Raw genomic sequence first — 19,132 nt, 5'->3', positions numbered from 1 at the left:
CTCCCCCGGGGCAGCACACCTAAACCTAACCCCAACCCTCACCCTAACCCTAACCTCCCCCGGGGCAGCACACCTAAACCTAACCCCAACCCTCACCCTAACCCTAACCTCCCCCGGGGCAGCACACCTAAACCTAACCCCAACCCTCTCCCTAACCCTAACCTCCCCCGGGGCAGCACACCTAAACCTAACCCCAACCCTCTCCCTAACCCTAACCTCCCCCGGGGCAGCACACCTTAACCTAACCCCAACCCTCTCCCGACCCCCAGCGCACCTCGGACCAATGCTCCTTCGAACCAATGCTCCGTCGGACCATAGTATGCCTCCCCCTGTTAGTTCCCTAGCCTTTCCCAGTGTTGATTTTCAGTTGAGTTCACCTGTGTCCTTGTGTGTTTATACGGCCCTGATCCCAGTGTTTTCTAGTTCATTGTGGTATGTTACGTGTCTCTTGTCATGACACCTAGTGTGCTTCCAGTCTTTTCGTTTGTATTTCTAGTTTTTCAGTTATTACATAGTTTGAACCGACCTACTCTGCCTCAGTGCCTCTGCCTTCTACTGCATTTGGGTCCTAAAAGCTCTCCTGACTTGAACCGTGACACCGCTTGTATTCGCGATCTTATTCTTTCGGTGACCCACACTTGACCATAGGTGAGAGTAGGAACGAAGATTGCTCGGTATAGACAGAGAGCTCTGCCTTCAAGCTTCAAGCTTTGCCTTTGCCGACAAGGTTCTGCAATACAATAATCCTGAGTCCAACACCAAAGTAATGTAATGTCTCTGACAGGCACTTTCTCTGATGCATGCGTGCAGCCGCAGCACACAGTGCTCTTTCACGCAGATAGCTTACATGCAACAGATCACGTCCAATACGCTTTAATAGCTAGATAAACGTGTTGTAGCTACTGCCCCCCTTTACCATTACATTATAGAGAGACATGCGTAGCATGGAATTTAATGTGATATTATCCAGCAGCAGATAATAGCAAAATGTATTTATCATTTAATGATAAATAACAAGTTGTTGGCATGGCAACAACAATGCATAGAAAAAGGGCCTATAAGCATAATCATCATGCAAAAGAATAAAGCCACTTTATATGATCCAGCAAGTAAACAGTTTTATGGTCTACCTTGCTTTCTTTGGGGTGAACTGTGAATAATTATATTAACGTGTCGCTATGACGCGCTGTGAGCTTGCAGATCAGATATTTTCAAGATGTGGAAATTCGCTTTTTTCCCCCACCAATATAATATGCAATGTCACCCCCCATAGGATCCAAAATGAATTGAAGCTTGGTAAAAAAAAAAGCACATTCTATGGTTTGGTGCTCGAAAGTAAAAAGAAATCTATTAAATTAATTAAATACAATGGTTCGGGCGTCCCAGCCGATGCTCAAATCCTAAAAACCGGGAGCTTCATGCAGGTTTCCACACCATAAGACGTGATAACTTAGTACCTGCCCTTCAACGCTGAGTCTATAGGTGGTTTGAATGAGCCACAGTGCATCTGGTTTGGCCAAGTTTCTAAACGAACACAGTTGGCTGTGTTGGGGAGAGGGAAGCCAGGCGGATAGTGTCATACACTTCATCTCGGACGGACGTATATACACATCTTTTCTAATCAAACCGCAGGTGGCCTTGGACACCAAATGGTTCTCAAACTTTACATTTCGACGTCCCCCCCACCCTCGTTGGACTGTCACCCCTCTCCCCTTGATGAACTATTGTGAACACATAGGTTGCATATAAGTGTATCAGATTACTAGTACTTATATATAACTATTTTAATATATTATGCTTTTAAGCAGTAGTGTTTTACAGTAGTCATTTTTTTATAGTATTTTTATATAGTGACTGTGTATGTATTGCTTTTTCCTGTTGTCTTTTAACCACTGCACAAAAGAAGTTTCCGAAAGGAAAAATAAAGTTTGTTGAAGTTGAAGTAAACACTGTCACACTTACCAAGAACAGCACAACGCTGACTCCGATGTAGGCGAAGACGATGCACATCCAGATCTCGTAGGCCAGGGGGTCTAGGAAGGAGAAGACCCCCGGTTTGGACTTCTGGGGCTTTTTGATCATGATGGAGATGCCCAGAGACATGAAGGGCTTGGAGAAGTCGATCACCTCCTCCCTCACCAGCGTGATGGTCAGCGGGGCCACCGCTATCTCTGCTTTCTGCAAGACCAGACAGAGAGAGAGAGAGAGAGAGAGAGAGCTCAATGATTGGACGTATACTCTACGGCAGTGGTTCTCAACCTGTGGGTCCACATGGGGGAGGGGGGACCACTCTAGGGGTGTAATAGTTAATTAATCTAATTGATTAGCAATAATTAAAGTAATTTCATTAAATAATGTATTCATAATTGATCCTAAGGGTCCATTTGGTTACACCTGGGAAATTAAAGACCCTGTGTGGTAACACCTGTGAAGGAAGTAATAAAGGGAGGCCCAACTTCTTTCCAATATGGCTGCTGTGAAAAGAAACAACTCATGCATCGTGAATCTCTTAAATCTAAAATCTCTGAGAGTCGGTGAAGACGAAGGAAGGAAGGAGAATAAAGATAGCAGCGAGGACAAAACCTGAACATTTATATTCCGTTTCCATCACACGTGGGTGTCATGCTCCAACACAAATAGCTGATCTACAAGCTCACACCACGCTGCAGACACATTGTGAGCTTGTAGATGGGCTATTATTGGCACACGGCTATCAAGGGACAGGGCCAGGGTATATGAACGGACGGAGGAGAAAGGAGAGAAGAGCAAGAAAGCTGGCGAGAGCGGGCATGAGGGGGAGACGGAGACGGAAGGAGGGGAGGTGAATGAGGGAGGAGGTGAAGATGGCGGAGCAGCAACAGAGGAGTATTTCATGGACACGTGGAGGGAACGCACATGGAATATAAATCATTCATCAAGGTCTCACTCACTCGTCACGGATGCAGAAGCGCTTGCTCGCAAACACACAGGCCAGCTCACGAACATGCACGCACACGCACACGCACACGCACACTCACACTCACTCACATACAGTTCAGCCAAAAACATAATTTCTCCAGCGCTTGGTGAAGGATGTGAATTAGTCCAGCGGCCATGACCCCACATTTACCGAATCGGTAGGTACCATCTGGGCAATCTGGGCATCTTCCTATACATCACTGGATTACATTTTTACATGATAGACCTTGCTGACTGGTAGCTCATTAGTGTTCACCTCTTTAAGTAATGACTGCTGTCATTCAAAATGAATGACAGGAAGTGCCTTCCCTGGAAATCTAATTTATTTCATTATATCCTCTCCCTGAGGTATGTCTGCATGCATAGATACAGATAATAGATAATAATCTCTTATGTCATGTTTGAAGTAATTTGTCTAATAAACTGTTGTTGGTAGATTTTCAGGTTGGTTAAAATAAGTGTTAAAAAGCTTTATTGTGATAGTGTTCGTGATCAAATTTGATGGGTCCGTTTCAATATTATTAACACAGGAAAACATATATGTTCAAAGTCCATATTCAGTACAGAACATCAACCTGAGTAGTCGTGTGTTTGTGTGTGTGTGTGTGTGTGTGTGTGTGTGTGTGTGTGTGTGTGTGTGTGTGTGCGCGCGCGCATATGTGTGCGTGCATGCGTGAGTGAGAGATATATGCTGACTTTCGTGTTTTCTTTTTTGCATCTCATGCTCTCTCTTTCAATATATAATAGCCTATATTTCTGATCATGCAAACTTGCCTTGGCGTCAAGCTCTGCAAATTGAGAACACTTATTTTTCTAATTCGGTAATGTAGTGTTTTTCGTCTGATTGCTGCAAGGCAAATTATGTTTTTCTCTTAGCCTTTTGAACTGATATTACTGCAGGTCTCGAACTGGTCTCACCATGCAAGTCTATGCAATGTGTGTCCCTATGTGTGTCTGTCTGTTTAGGTTCCCTGTCCCCCTGGGCAGACCTTAGCGCACAGCCGCGGACAGAAGAAGCTGCATAGCGGCTGTGCGCTAAGGTGGAGTTTGTCTGTCTGTCTGTTTAGGGTACCAACAGGTGACAAAGTGGCGCTGTTGAGCTTCACACTGTGCACAGGTGCATGGTGGGAAGCTGAGTTTTTAGTGTTAGTGTAACACCAGCACAGAGCACAGTGCTGTACAGACTACGGTGTAGCACATGCACAGGTGCTACACCGATGAGAGGCAGTACAGAACAATACAGACTACATACAGTAGTCTGACAGCCAATAGTCTGACAACCAATAGTCAGCCAATAGTCCGACAACCAATAGTCTGACACCCCAACAGCAACACTCAGTTCAGACAGGTCTGATATTTGTTGTGGCCTTAGAGCCAGGCCATAACACTGTCTATTGATCTTTGGGTTTTGTTTGATGAGGATGTTTTATGGTGTGGCACCGAAGGGGCCAGCCATGCGTGCGTGTGTGACAGAGTTTTCCCATCTACTGGATATAGTCTTAGTTCTGGTCCAAATGTAAGTCAATTGTACTGTTCCTATGAGCAGCAACAGTACAAGTTGAATAAACCACTAAAGTTTCAATAGTGGGGAGGAAATCATAAAGCATCTTTGCTTCACCCTAAAAGTCTGGCCCCTGACTCAAAAGTAAAGTTAGGCACCATTGATAGAGTGTAAACCTACAGTGTCATGTGACCGATGCAATAGAGTGCCAAAGTCTTAACGTCACTCGCTCATCCCCTGGTTCGCGGGGTTTTTCTCTATGGAAAATATTAACTTAAAATTGTCTAATATAAGAATTGTGGTCCAAAAATAAACAAACTGTCTCTGCAATATTGTTGGGGAGGTATCTCTGTATCAGTATGTCACTCATATTTGATACAGTCTGTTTCTAGTGAAAATGTAACTAATTCGGCAGCAGTAACATTACCGTTTTCTCCCAGTCAGTTGATTCTTCATATCCATATGAGTGAAACCGCTGGGATGAGTTGTTTATTTTTCAAACACAGTTCTTATATGAAGCGATCTAAGATACCCCCTATTGGGATTATAATATGAATAAAATAGTACACAAATGCGTGAAATAGCGCCCTCTAGCGATATTAACGCCAGACTTTGGTGCTCTATTAGGTAGACCTGGAACAGCTCTATGACGACTGAATGAGGAATTCTCAAAAAGCTCAGTGAGAGATGCCTGACGGACTTCATGTTGGAAACTGTAAAATGCTCCCTAAGGCTTCTTCTATGTTTGCCCTTTGTGCTGCTCTGCTGTTTTAGTTGCTTTAGTTTCAATATTAAATAGGATGATGAACTTAAGTACAGTTCTTGAGTAGCCTCGCGTTGCGATACTAATATATCAATGTGCTGCAGCATATAAATATGCATTTAGGGGCGGATGAAGTCTGGCTGCGCCAGGCTAGTTCTTGAGTACTTTGTTATATTCCACCATTACTGTATGGCATGTAATATCTCATTTAGTGGATATCTTCATTTTGTTGTTGCTTTCCGCTGCAGTTCACTCAATATCTCTGATCTCTAAAGCTATGTAGTGATATTACTGTAGTGTATAGTAACGATCTCATAACAAGGTTCTCATTTAGTGGATATCTTCATTTTGTTGGGGTTTTCCCACGGTGGCAGACAGACAGTAGAGGAGTGATTTGTTGACAGCAGGGAATGATCCAAACCTGATGAAGCAGAACTGTTTACTGTCCCTGTTCCACACAGGAGACCCCAGGCTAATTAACCTAGCCTCCAAGGAATTGCAAAACGATTGTAATGAGGCTGTCTGCAACTCTGCACACACACACACACACACACACACACACACACACACACACACACACACACACACACACACAGTAGTGATTTTATGAATGCTATTTTTGCATTTTTGCCATTTTAGCCGCCGAAACATAACAGATCTAGCTCTATTGCATGGTAAAAGTATTAACACAAGCAACTAAATAATAACTACACTGGATCCAACGGCACAAAGGTTATTTCCTGAAAAAGAATATAACCTTTTTGGATATAAGGTTTCCACTACGATATAATCATCAAAGTTGCAGACAGTAAATGCATACTTGCAAACCAGCAGCACACAGACTACCCAACCCCAGTGATTGAGTCACTTATAAGTAGACACTCCTGCTGGTCAAATATCACCCAACTACAACTGAAAGTTGCTTTTTTGATTTTGATTGGAGTCAAAGTACTGGAGCAAAGTACTGGAGTGCTGTGTCACAATGTTGTTGTGCACGCCTGCAAGTGCATTGTGCATCTCAGTGCATTTACAGAGCCTTGTAAAGTATCTGAAACCACCTAATGAATTCACCACTCTAGTAAATAGACTGTGTTACTGTCCACCACTGAAAACTCATCCAGTCTCACAGCTAGCAGCTAACAGCAGCATACAGCAGTCAGTCAGTCAGTCAGTCAGTCAGTCTGTTTGTTTGGAAAGAAGGAGAGAGAGTTCTCCTTCTGTCAATTAGTCCCTTTCTGGCCCTCTCCCAACTGCCACCATTTCATATCCTTCACTTCAGGAATTCCTCTGCCTCCATCCCTCCCTTTGCTCACCCCACCTGTCCGTCTGTCCTTCCTTCCTTACCCCGTACACAAGCTCTCCCACCATTCCGTTCCATATCTTGGTCTCGGGGTCTCTGGCTCCGTACTTGCCATCCGGTACGATGGCGATCTTGTATTTGATCCCGATGTGTTTGGCGATCTCGGCGGCCAGGTCCACGCAGTAGCCCTCGAACTGGTCGTTGCCTTCGTACAACTCCCAGTTCTTCTTCAACATGACGTAGGGCCCCTCCTACAAAAACAATAACAATTTTAAAAAATCACACTTGTGTGAAGTGAGGGGTGCTCTTATCATCATACATCAGCCAATCAAATCATCACATTCTGTGCTCAAACACATTCGGTGCACAAACACACTTACACACAAAGCTGTGCATAGGAGGGGCTAGCGCCCCTCAAAAACATGTCTATTTGGAATGAAGCCAGGAAGTAAGAACTTTGTTAATTCAAAATTGTTACATAAGGTCAAGATGCGTTGCAATGCAACACGTGAACTACAACTAATATGTTTGTGTGTGACGTGTGAGAGGAATAAACTTTAAAAATAACCCGTCCAGTAGAGCATAAAAGTCTAAATCCTTTCAGTGAAAATCCCATCAGTCACAACGCACAGCGTTTACATGGCAGGCGGAGAATTCTAACAGCCTTCTAAAAAGGCCATTGTGTTTGGGGCTGCTTTGTGCATACGACACGCTCCCCTCGGGAGCTGCACCTGACTCAGCACAACAACACCAGCACTGACAGCAAAGGAATGAACAAAGGAAAAACAAAGAGAATTGCGCCGTCTTTGATAAAGTGCCATAAGAAGGCAATTTGTGCATATCCTTATGGGGCATGCATGCAACTGCACATTTGGAGTTTTGTGGTACTGTGGAGATGGATTGTTGAATTGCATTTATTGAATGACAGCACACTTTAAACTCAAAATCAAAAGAGACTTGCCTGAATGCACACAAGACACATGAGCAGGCAAATGCATATGGACGTATGGAGAACACGTGTTCACATTGCCATTTGTCTTGTAAATTGTTTAGTTATTTGGGAACCACACCAGCCTCTACCATCGCTACAAGAGGTGGTTCGGGCACCCCAGTGCATCGTGGGAGGTCAGCTTCCATGGAATAGAAGCGATGTGTAGCCAAAGCTGAGCAGATCGTCAAGGACAATCACAACCCCAGCCACAGTGCGAGTGTGTGTGTGTGTGTGTGTGTGTGTGTGTGTGTGTGTGGTTTATTGCGAACGCAGTGAGCACTTACTATGAGACCTAGCAGATCATGTCTGTCCGTGCGTGTGTCTGTGTGTCCCCCCTTTGTGCCCATATATGGAGCTGAGTGATTTGTTTGTGATTGATGCAACACACTCCATATTTGGACGTATAGCTGCTTTGGGGACTCCTTATATGGTTATGGCTAAGTTAAAAACGTAACTTAAAAAAATAATAACTTAAAAATAAATCTTAAAAAACCCCAAATATGTACGAGCTGCGTTCGCTTCCCGCGTTTGCGCGTCTTACTGGTTGGAGTGATTGTGCAGCTTGTAGAGGGGCTATTTTCGGCGCACAACACGGCAGCGCATCTAATTCTAAATCAGGCATAATTCCCCTAAATCCAACCAGAATCTGAACACACACGCACGTACGTGCACGCGCACGCACACACAAAGGGGGGACCTTTGACTGACAGCCTATCCATCAGTTAACAGTGTGCTATGGTAATGTGCCTGCGGGGCTCCCCGCCCTGTAATCCTGCTGAAATAATGCAGCCTATTAAAATACTATCCAAGCCGTTTTAATCAAAACACTAATCTCATCAAATTAATCACACCCGCTAACACAATGCCCACCACACCCGAGCTATAACCAAACACATCATCCAATACAATGGAACAATGATGGCGTATATCGGAGTCCCTTTCTCCTTCTGGGAAATTGATTTGCACAGCCAATGAGTGTCTAATCAAAAGGGTGTTTTACATGCAGAGGCTATAAACAATGGTTACATGATAATCATTAGCAATACAACAATAGGCATAGCAGCATGCCATTGTCAATAGAGCTAAAGCAGGAACTTGTAGATTGACTATTTTTGTGTTTACATTTTTCAATAGGGCTTATGTGTTAAATAAAAATTAAGTTTGATTGTTAATTGTGTAATTAAAGTGGAATGCTCTTTTCATATACCAGTATTAGATGTGCATGCCACTATGCCTGTAAATATAATTATTTTAATGCCAATACTTTGTATTTTTACTTTTTACTTATTTTGTAAGTATTTTTATATTGTGGCATTTTACTTAAAGTAGCACTAAGTAGAAGGAAAACGGGTTCAAATCTGGGGCAGAAGAGGAATGTTACAACATAGTGTATCTTTAAATATTTATAAAAGTACTTTTTTCCACCCCTTAGTAAAACTAATAATGGTGTGGCCATGAATGTGCCTAATTGAAACCCACATACAATATCATTTAATGTCACACAAATAAATAAAGAAAAGCATCACGTTTGCACATTAAAGTGTAGCAATAAAGCAACACTGACACAATTTATGATAGCTAGCTTGTATATCCTTGATTGCTCAAATAGTTTCATTGTGTGCATAACTGCATATAGCACAGCCTCCATCCCTACCTTTTAGTTTTTTCAGTTTTTTCTTGGTTGCCCCACTTCGTGATTGTGTTGCTGTATCTGTTCTCTTTTGGAAATTAAAGGGACACTTCACCCCTTTTGCAACCAGATCTTATTTGAATTATGTTTGGGAGACAAGAAACACTTTCCTGGGGGGTTTTATGTGGGTAATATGTGTTTTTAGATATTTTAGTATTTTAAAGTGTCCATGATGTCATGGACACTGGTCTCACTTCCTTCCTGGACTACAATTACCATAATGCTTGGTGCACTCACCCCATCTTGTGGAGAGGGAGAGGGCTGTCTTACTGAGACAACGTAGTCCAGGAAGTGATACCAGTGTCAATGACATCATGGACACTGATGACAAAATCACTGAGTGGTGCAACTCCCCTCTCCCCCTGCCTCTCTCTCTCTCTCTCGTTCTCTCTGTAATTAGCAGGCAACAGCAATGATACCCGCCACCACATATACATCTGTCAAGTCATGAAACGATACGATACAAAGGAACAAGCCAGAACACTGTATCATCATCATCATCATCATCATCATCTTCAGCCAGAGAAATAGAACCACCCATCCTGTTGTGCATACAAAAACACATTTCTCCTCAAATCTCATTATCAGAGACATTAGCCAGCCTCAGGGCGCTCATTTCACATGGCGCTATACATGAATCACTGTGTTAATGAACAGCAAAACACAGCCCAGAAAACAACAACTGCAAAAGTATTAAAAGCGCAATACATCGACACACAACACCACCACTGCCATTATATGAAGACATATGGACCCAGCACCTACCAAAGTGTTACCACCTAGCTCATACCTTGTGTCAAAATGAGGTAGGTCTCATGTATGCCTAAATACTACTGCACATCTGCTTGTAAATTCGAAGTGTATGCAATCTCAGATTTTTGCCTTTCCTTGTTTAATTTTCCTCCATTCTAAAAAGAGTGGGTGGGTGTAACCTTCGCATATCTCCCAAGGGAGTGTGCATTGTAGATTTTTTAAGGTCGGTCCGATCAGCGACCACGATTATATGCGAAGTCAATGCAAGGAAAAATGAAAGCCAACAAGCCAACTTGCGCTTTGCACACAAGTGCATACTTGTGTGCGAGCAGAGCGCACAACTTACCCCTGACTCTTGTTAACTTACCGTCCCTCCCTCTTTTTTTTTATTTAATATATTTTTTATCCCACGATTTTGTAACCCATTTTTCACCCCTGTGTCAATCATCTACTGTGATCCTGGGCTCTACACACCCTCCGCCAACCTGGGGAGAGCAACGGACTTAACTCATGCTTCCTTCATGCTTGAGTGTCCAAGTTGATCCTTTACACCTGACAGGGGGGAGTTTCCCTGGTTGGACGTAGCGCGTGAAAGGAACACGTATTCCAACCAGTTCCTTTCCCCTCCATCAGGCGCCCCGGCTGGCCAGGGGGAGGCGCGTCCCTCCCTCTTTAAAATATAACAAATAAAGACGACATACACACGTGCGTGTGTGCGTGCGTGCATGCGTGCGTGTGTGAACCGCCACAGAAGGCCTCTGCCCAGGCTCTAGACCTCCATATATGGAGCTGGCCTGTACTGACATCACAATATGTTCCGACATCTACATAGACAGTAGACTCCATATGTGGGCATGCCTGTCAAAGTACTCCATGGACATAAACGGGACACAGACACAACTAGAACTGCACTCTGTCGAGTGCCTACGAACTTTCAAATCTCAGCCTCTCTGTGAAATAACGGTTTCAATATTGAATTAATAGGTTTAGCTGTGCTACGTACCTAGTTTTTGGAGGTAAAAAAATTGTATTTTGAAGTATGGTAAAAGCTTCTATCTATAGAAGAAATACAGTCCCATCGATTTAAAAGTGTCCAGGATCCAGGATCCCTTGTAGTTTCTTAAAGAAAAATAAAACATGGATATCAGATGAATTATTTTTTTTAGTTGAAACGAAATATGTTATCACGTATATAGTATAATATTATTTATTTTAAACTTGCACGCGCTACCTGGTTAAGGTCGTGGTTAACGGCCTTAACCAAATAAGGTCATTTTATGCGTATGCCGTGGCTGCGTATGACGTAATGAAGATATGTACCAATGCCAGGGTATAACTGGCTCTCAACGGTGACGTAATAAAGATATGTTTCAGTGTTGGGTGGATTAAAGGTAATGCCCCTATGTATACAATTACATGTATGTAAGTAATCTGACACCAATGCCATATCAAGCACGAATTAATCATTACATCATACGCTGCCACGGGACATACTGTACGCATCGGAGCACCGGACAAACAACATTACTTGCACGCTCTACTTGCGCAAGTAATAACTGGGTGGGGCATGCATTTTCAATTTGCATCGTTCCAAGTAGGCCAGTGCCCAACGGGCACCGCTCTAGTAATATTTATAATGAGGGTCAAAGGGACGCGTCGCTACACACACACACACACACACACACACACACACACACACACACACACACAAACCACTGGGAGCTCTGCCAACGTCGGGCCTGGTTCACGTTTAAGCCTCCTCAGGGTTTGTTATCAGTATGCCCCAGACTTCTTTGTCGCTGTGTGTGTATATGTGTGTGTGTGTGTGTGTGTGTGTGTGTGTGTGTGTGTGTGTGTGTGTGTGTGCGCGTGTGTGTGTGTGCGTGTGCGTGTGTGCGTGTGCGTGTGTTGCATTGAACGTTGTAGGTATTTAAAGCCAGGAAGAAAGTGTCATGTATGTAGATATAAGTTTTACAAGGACATGACAAGCATAGAGAGAGACCCCACTGCGTCTCACAGGCAAATATTGTACTGTTTACTACACTTCAGTCATTGGAGAACACATTGACCAATTAAGTCTTCGGCTGTTCAAAAATAGTAGATCTACCATGTCAAATTGACGCGTTGTTTAATCTGGTACTGTAAGTATATTTTGATGCAAATATTTTGTACTTTTAGTCTTTTACTCAAGTTGTGTATACAGTACTCTTTACCTTAGTACTTCTTCTACCATATTGGAATGAGAGAAGAATGGGAGGAAGCGATGAAAGTAGGAAGAGGCAGAACTAAGGAAGGGAAAAAGGGCAGTGAGTAAAGATGGAGTGGAGAGGTGGAGGAAGAGGAGAAAGATGAAAACAGTGTGGTATAGAGATCATAGAAGAGAAGGGGGGATGATAGAAACTTGTCAGGATGGATAAAAGAGAGAGAGAGAGAGAGGGGGGGGGGGGTGGGTACTGTAAAGTGCTAGTAGGAAAGTGAGAGCAGTAAGATGGACTACTGGAGGAGAGCAGCTTTCTTTGTAGCAGCAAATGGTTGCGGCTGATAAGACCTGAATCACTTTCTCCTCTGGCTACAGAACATGCAGACCAGACTGCATAGTTAACCAGTGAAGCACCACAGCATAGACCATTGGTTCTCAAAGTGGGGTGTGGGGACCCCCAGGGGTGTACATATAGTGCATGTGTTTATGTTTTGTGATGATATTGAATTATGTTATTTTTCAGACCAAGTGTTCTACTGTACTCTGTTGCTGTTTTATGTTTTTGTCTAATAAACCAATCAATCAATAGATCAATCAATGCTTGAGGGGGTTCCTTGGGGTCCCCAGATAAATAATGGATAGTTAGGAACCAAATGGACCCTTATGTGGTTGTAACTCTGAGAGTTTACGGATTCAGTGTACACTCTTAGAGTAATGGTGGTCAGCTATTATTTTTTTAAATGTTCACATCCCAATTCTTGTATGGGGGGTCCTTTCCTTGGCACAATCTTTTCAGATGGGGGTCCACGACAAAATACACATTCATTTAGGGGTCCTTGCCATGAAACAGTTTGAGAACCATTGATGTTAGACAGCAATGGCATACTTTGGTGTCACCTTGGAACCCAAACGCACAAAAACCTTCTCCACACCAGTGCGCGCTTGTTATAGATTAATTTCACACCTGAATTTTCCATTCAAACAGAACCGCGACCCCCATGTCTTGTCCCCGTCACGCACGAAACATGCATGCACGCATGTGTCCTATTTTTTGGGATTTCAGAAAATGGTCACCGAAAGTAAACAAACAGTGAGTCAACGGCCGCAGCCATCTTGGATTCCTGGGTCATCGCCTGTTTACATCGCGTTAGGATTCCAGAGCTAAGCAGTTAGCTTAGGACCGCAACCAACCTTAATCAATATAAATCATTAAAACATTGAGATCTCCGTCCATGGCACTCAGCGGTTGCATTTGAAAAGACGGAGATCTCTGACCATGGCAGTCAATGAGGTGTACACTCCAACTGAATTACTTGTATAATCTGTGAAGGGAGCACCCAACATATAGGTGACTGGGCCTGGCAGAATGGTCCTCATCTCGCCTAGAATTAAAAGGCAGGAAATGGCAAAATAAACTAGATTTTTTTTGTGTGTGATTTTCGTTCATATTAACACAGTTCGAATGTTGAAGAAGGTTTTCATTCCAACAGATAGTTGATTTGGGGACATTAAATGAGTACATTTATAAGTCAAAGTAGGCTTGTTTTTTCCGTTAACTTTACCTGTGTTTTGGGGACGGAGAGGTACAGGCTCCGAGATTTGCATACTGTTTTTCGATTGGTCTTTGGAATGTCTTTGTCTCGGATCTTTGGAATGTTGTTCCTATCTGCTACAGAGGCTGAGATTTTTTTTAAATTATGTTATTTGTTATAATGTTATTAGCTTTATGTATATATTATTTTATATATAAGTCTAAAGAGTCTGCGAGAGCGGGGGCGGAAGATGACTCATTGGCTGACAACCCGGTAACTGACAGGAGTGCCAAGTATGAAGCTGTGGCTGGTCCAAGGTTAACATCCATCAGAGACCTAAGAATTCATCAAGGGCGGATGAAGTGCTTGAAGAAAGTGAGGCTGGGACCTCGCATTGAACATTATCTCCTGAGAGAAGGAGCTTCCGGTTGAGGTCGGGTGTAGAGGATTTTTTGCCACGTCCACAACCAAGCTTCTTAATGGAGATGGAAGTGCAAGGACAGGCGTTCCGCAAAGCCGTCAAGTCGCTGTCAGAGGCTGCCGAACGAAGCAGCAGCTGGCTATGGATCAAGAGAAAGGACCCCAACTGGGCTGCAAAATGAACATGGAGGGGTAAAAGCTGAGGGGGGCACACCTAGGACGCAAGGTGTCGCCGTTGAGCCCTTTGGAGGTGTCATGGGCCTATCAACGAAACACGTATGAAGGAGGGTGCCCACCTGTTGAAGCTTTTACCCTTACCCCACTCGATGCCAAGTTCTGATTCGGATTGTACTATCTAGTCCTATAAGCTCAACTCAGAGTTTGTACATTTTTTAATGAAGATTTGGACCAAGAAAACTAATTATATGAAAAGAAAATGAAAATAATGTCATTCTTCCCTTGACAGCTAAAACATGTGGGGGTGGTTTGGATGATTAGTGAGTCATCATGGGTGGAGTTAAGTACCTATTGTCCCTCTCATTGTCACACCCACTTCTGGTCAGCTCTAGGTGTTAAAATGTTCTGAATTTTCAAAGGGCATTTTCTGAGCTAATAATTTAAAAATGGTAACATCTCCATGTAAAGAATCGGTAAAAAACAGAATAATTACTCTGGTTGAAATGAGGGCCTTTTTGCCAGGCCCAGTCACATACGTAGGAGGAAAGGAGGAGCAATTACCATGATTGTCGTCACGACGACCGTTCTGTTCTCCATCGACGTGCTGTCATTGGACAGAGCGGTCTCACTCTGGACCAGCACCAACTTGTCATTGTCATTCCAATAGCCAAACTGATAGAGAGAGAGAGAGAGAGAGAGAGAGAGAGAGAGAGAGAGAGAGAGAGAGAGAGAGAGAGAGAGAGGGAGGGGGGGGGGGGGTGGAAAAGGAAGAGAAAGAGAAAAAGAGTTAGATAGGGAGAGAAAAAGTTGGCATTATACAGAGCAGCGGAGCCCCAGGGGATATACCCACATTGTATTTCCTCAGATGACAATTAATTGGCAATTTAAGGACTTCTAAGACCCTTTTAATCCGTCACAAAGAAAGAAAAGAAAAAGATCATTACGGTGTCAAAAGTAATCAACAAACTGTACTATAAATAAATATAAAGACAGACAGACAGACAGACAGAACGAGGAAACAAATCAAAATAAGCATCACAACAACAGAGCTACTTCAGTCGAGCAGATTTCCCTTTGGAACTGTATCGATTGCGTTGAGAGATGCTCTGATCTGGCAGCTGAATCTTTCATTAAACATACAGTACACTGCTGTCCAAGGAACACTCAAAACGGAGACGCAGGCTAGGCTTGTCTTTCATTAACAAGCGACGATACATCCCTATCAAATGGAAGCATCATTACGGTGTACTGCTATACCGTAACCTCACTCCAGAAAGCCCCTGCATTTACGTACTACGGTACTACACTAATAAAGCTTTGAAACATATTCCATTCAACTAGATCAGGGCCTACTTGAACATCTCGAAAGCGCTCAATTAGTGCATTCCATGAACATATTTATTTTAATGATTAATCAAATCGAATCAGATTTTGATTAACACATTGTTGAATGATGCTCTGAATTGTAACTTAATGCAAACTTAGGCCTGGGCTTTATCTACAGTATATGGAGCTTTTGCAAAACGGATATTTTCGTCCTCCGTTTAAAAAAATATCCCTGCCATATGACAAAGATATCTGTGTCCACACACAAACGCATATATAATAGCGTTGAACACAGGAGAAAATCACTGCAGTAGGCTACCACGTTTCAATTGTAGGAGATATTATATTTAACAGTGATATAAAAACATGAACAATCAGATAGATATCTGTGTAGTTTCCATGCAGGCGCAAGCTGCATTTCTCACCTAATTCTATTAAAAACTAGAACTGCACTCTGTCGAGTGCATACTTGCTTGTTGCACACTAGTAGGCCATAAATGGCCAACTAGTGCGCAAGCAGAGCGTGCAAGTACTTTCGACCACTACAAACTGTCAACCAATTACATATACATACACTATGTATATGTAATTTGTCCGTCCCAGCCAACCCGCCACTTTTTATGCGTATGCACCGTCCCAGCAAATTGTGCCTGATACGGCAGTGGTGCCAGATTACATACATGTATACACAGGAGCATTACCTTTAATCCTCCCAACACTAAAACATATCGTCATTACGTCACCATCGAAAACCAATTACACTCTGGCATTGGGTCCTTTAATCCACATATTTCTTACGTCATCATTGAGAGCTAGTTATACATATACTATACATGTAATTTGTAAGTTGATTAGCGGTATACTGTGGTTACTTTGCGCCAAAAACCGTCCCAGCCAACCCGCCACTTTTTATGCGTATGCAATTAAAACAGCAAATTTGTGCCTGATTTGCTGGGACCAGATTACATACATGACCATATTTCTTACGTCATCATTGAGAGCTCGTCATACATATACACACACACACACCATGTACTCTGGTCCCAGCAAATCAGGCACAATTTGCTATTTTATTTTACAGATTATATATTATAGTATATGTATGACTAGCTCTCAATGATGACGTAAGAAATATGGTCATGTATGTAATCTGGTGCCAGCAAATCAGGCACAAATTTGCTGTTTTATTTGCATACGCATAAAAAGTGGCGGGTTGGCTGGAACGGTGCATACGGACCGGGCGAAAATATTACTTGCACGCTCTGCTTGCACAAGTAATGAGCGGTGACGTCATCGTTTCTCAAAAGCTCCATTTCGCATGACTACACAGATCCACTGATCCGGATATTTTGGAAAATCTTCACTTATTTATCCGTTTCCAAAAACCTCCGTTTGAGTGGCCGAAAACGCTGTTTGCGTGTGGCTGAAAGGCCCAAATGCACAAATAAATGTGCATTCGGAAAAAGATCAATATAGGTGTAGCCCAGGCCTTAATGTTGAATGTATTGTTTATTTATGCTGTTTGATTTGATGATTGATTGATTGATTGAACACTGACCGGCACCTGTGAATGGGCATGTATTATTGAACAGATGATTTGGGTGAGATCTAATTCTAAATAAGAACCCTCACAATGAGTGGGCCACGCTCGGATGAGCTGTGTGAAGCAAGTCACGTCTCCAAATTGATATTTATTTATTCCCCTGCCGGTGCTACTGTTTGTGTTGATCTGAAGTTCTTACGCTGGAATTGGTGCAGTTTAAGTAACTCTGCCAACACACTTGATTAACAGCATGTCGATCGTGTTCCAAGTTGTATCAACAATACCAACAGAGTATACTTTATGTTGATTGTACAGATTTCAAACATCATATCAATGTTATATTATCATCAATAATAATATCAAATATATATATATATATATATAAATATATCAAATGTTAGTGTTTTGAAGCTTTTGCCAATGATTTGGGGGCCCACATGTTGGGAATCACTGCTAAAAATCATTTCAGTCTTTTATATTACAGCAGCACTGATAATCTGCTGGGGACAGGCAGACTAATGAGATTCACTGCAAACAGCTTTGCTCAGACTTCAGGCACTGTTCAAATTATCCACTTGTTCAAATAGTTAGAATGGCTGACCAGTTGTCAGACCCGTTGTCAGTGATACAAACCATATATGTGTGTGTGTGTGTGTGTGTGTGTGCGCGCGCGCGCTCGCGTACGTGCGTGCATGTGGCTGTGTGTGTGTGTGGCGTCAGGCTACCTTGCGTGGCCCGTTGCTCTTCAGTTCAAAGACATCCATGGTGTAGTTCACCCGTCGCCCGTAGTGATCAAACTGGATGTTTCCTGTCAGGCCCTGAATACGCACCTGGAATCATAATAACGATAACAGAATAATTAAGATGAAGGAAAAAAGGTGTGCAGGAACAGGTGGGGGAAGAATAAATAAAAATCAATGTTTTGCATTGCACATTACAAGTACATAAGAGAAGCTGGCAAGCCAAGACCTTTTAGCTCTTCATCAGGCAAATGATGAAGCTATGAAACAGTGAGGATATTTGTATCCTCTCATTGACCCTCGCCTTGATGTCCAGCACCCCATGGCGTAAATACTGGCATAAGATGTGCACACAATCTTCTTATTTGTCATATCCACCCTGTGCAATTCATGATTAGCACTGAGAAAACTGTTTCCTTTCTTTGTCCTTTTCTTCAAACTTGGTCTCAAACAGAAAAAGACTCGCTTACTGTATGAAACATGAAGGAAAGCATGTTGGAATAAAATATTTATTTTTCTTAACTCTCTGTTTAAGGAGTTTTCCTTCATTTTTTATACAGTGAGCAAGTCTTTTTCTGTCAAGTTTTCTAATTTATGATTAGAACAGAAACACATTTGTAGTTGTGACAGTCACTGCTGCGTATTGAAAGAGCACACATTTCTTCATCTCGTTGTTTGCGTGCGTGCATGTGTGCGTGTCCATGCGCGTATGCACGCATCCATGCGTGTTACCTGTTTGAGTGTGCGCTCCATATCTATGCCTTGGTTCCAGGGAGCGGCCGGATTGGCCAGGCAGTCGCCCGCGTTCCCACGGCGACTGATATCAATCTTCTGGCGGCGAAGGTTCCGGAATGCCTCAGCCATCACCAGAACGCCATCATAGGTTAGAGCGGACGTGTACTGATATGAGAGAGAGAGAGAGAGAGAGAGAGAGAGAGGGGGGATTTGTGGTAAGATTTCTTGACAGTACTTAAACACCATTTTGGATATATAATTTTACTCAATACCTTGCTGAACCCATTAAGACATGAAGCCGATTCTACAAATGTCTCCTGCATCCTAACAGTTTTCTGAAAATCGTTCTATAATCAGTGGTGCTCAATGTCATGACAGAGACTGTAGGTGCAGTTTTGAGGAAAACTGCTTTGAATTGCTATTATTGTTTACAAAAGACAGAAATCAAGGATTATATAAATTAAATATATAATAATAATATAATAATAATAATCCTGAGCATT

General features: G+C 42.7%; 1 protein-coding gene across 4 annotated transcripts in view; it reads right to left on the bottom strand.

Annotated features, from left to right (window-relative positions):
- gria4a (glutamate receptor, ionotropic, AMPA 4a) overlaps positions 1–19,132 on the bottom strand; it is a 152,625-nt gene that overhangs the window by 45,725 nt on the left and 87,768 nt on the right. For all 4 annotated transcript variants that reach the window (XM_080772323.1, XM_080772324.1, XM_080772325.1 and 1 more), the window contains exons 8-12: positions 18,627–18,794; positions 17,880–17,984; positions 14,847–14,957; positions 6,567–6,773; positions 1,963–2,178 (exon numbers count right to left, since the gene is read on the bottom strand). In XM_080772323.1, the coding sequence (XP_080628449.1) occupies positions 1,963–2,178; positions 6,567–6,773; positions 14,847–14,957; positions 17,880–17,984; positions 18,627–18,794 (807 nt within the window). The remainder of the gene's footprint in view (positions 1–1,962; positions 2,179–6,566; positions 6,774–14,846; positions 14,958–17,879; positions 17,985–18,626; positions 18,795–19,132) is intronic.

The sequence above is a fragment of the Protomyctophum bolini genome, assembly GCF_963924005.1.
Source record: "Protomyctophum bolini genome assembly, chromosome: 9".
Taxonomy (NCBI): domain Eukaryota; kingdom Metazoa; phylum Chordata; class Actinopteri; order Myctophiformes; family Myctophidae; genus Protomyctophum; species Protomyctophum bolini.
This window is presented reverse-complemented; position numbering and strand designations above follow the sequence as displayed.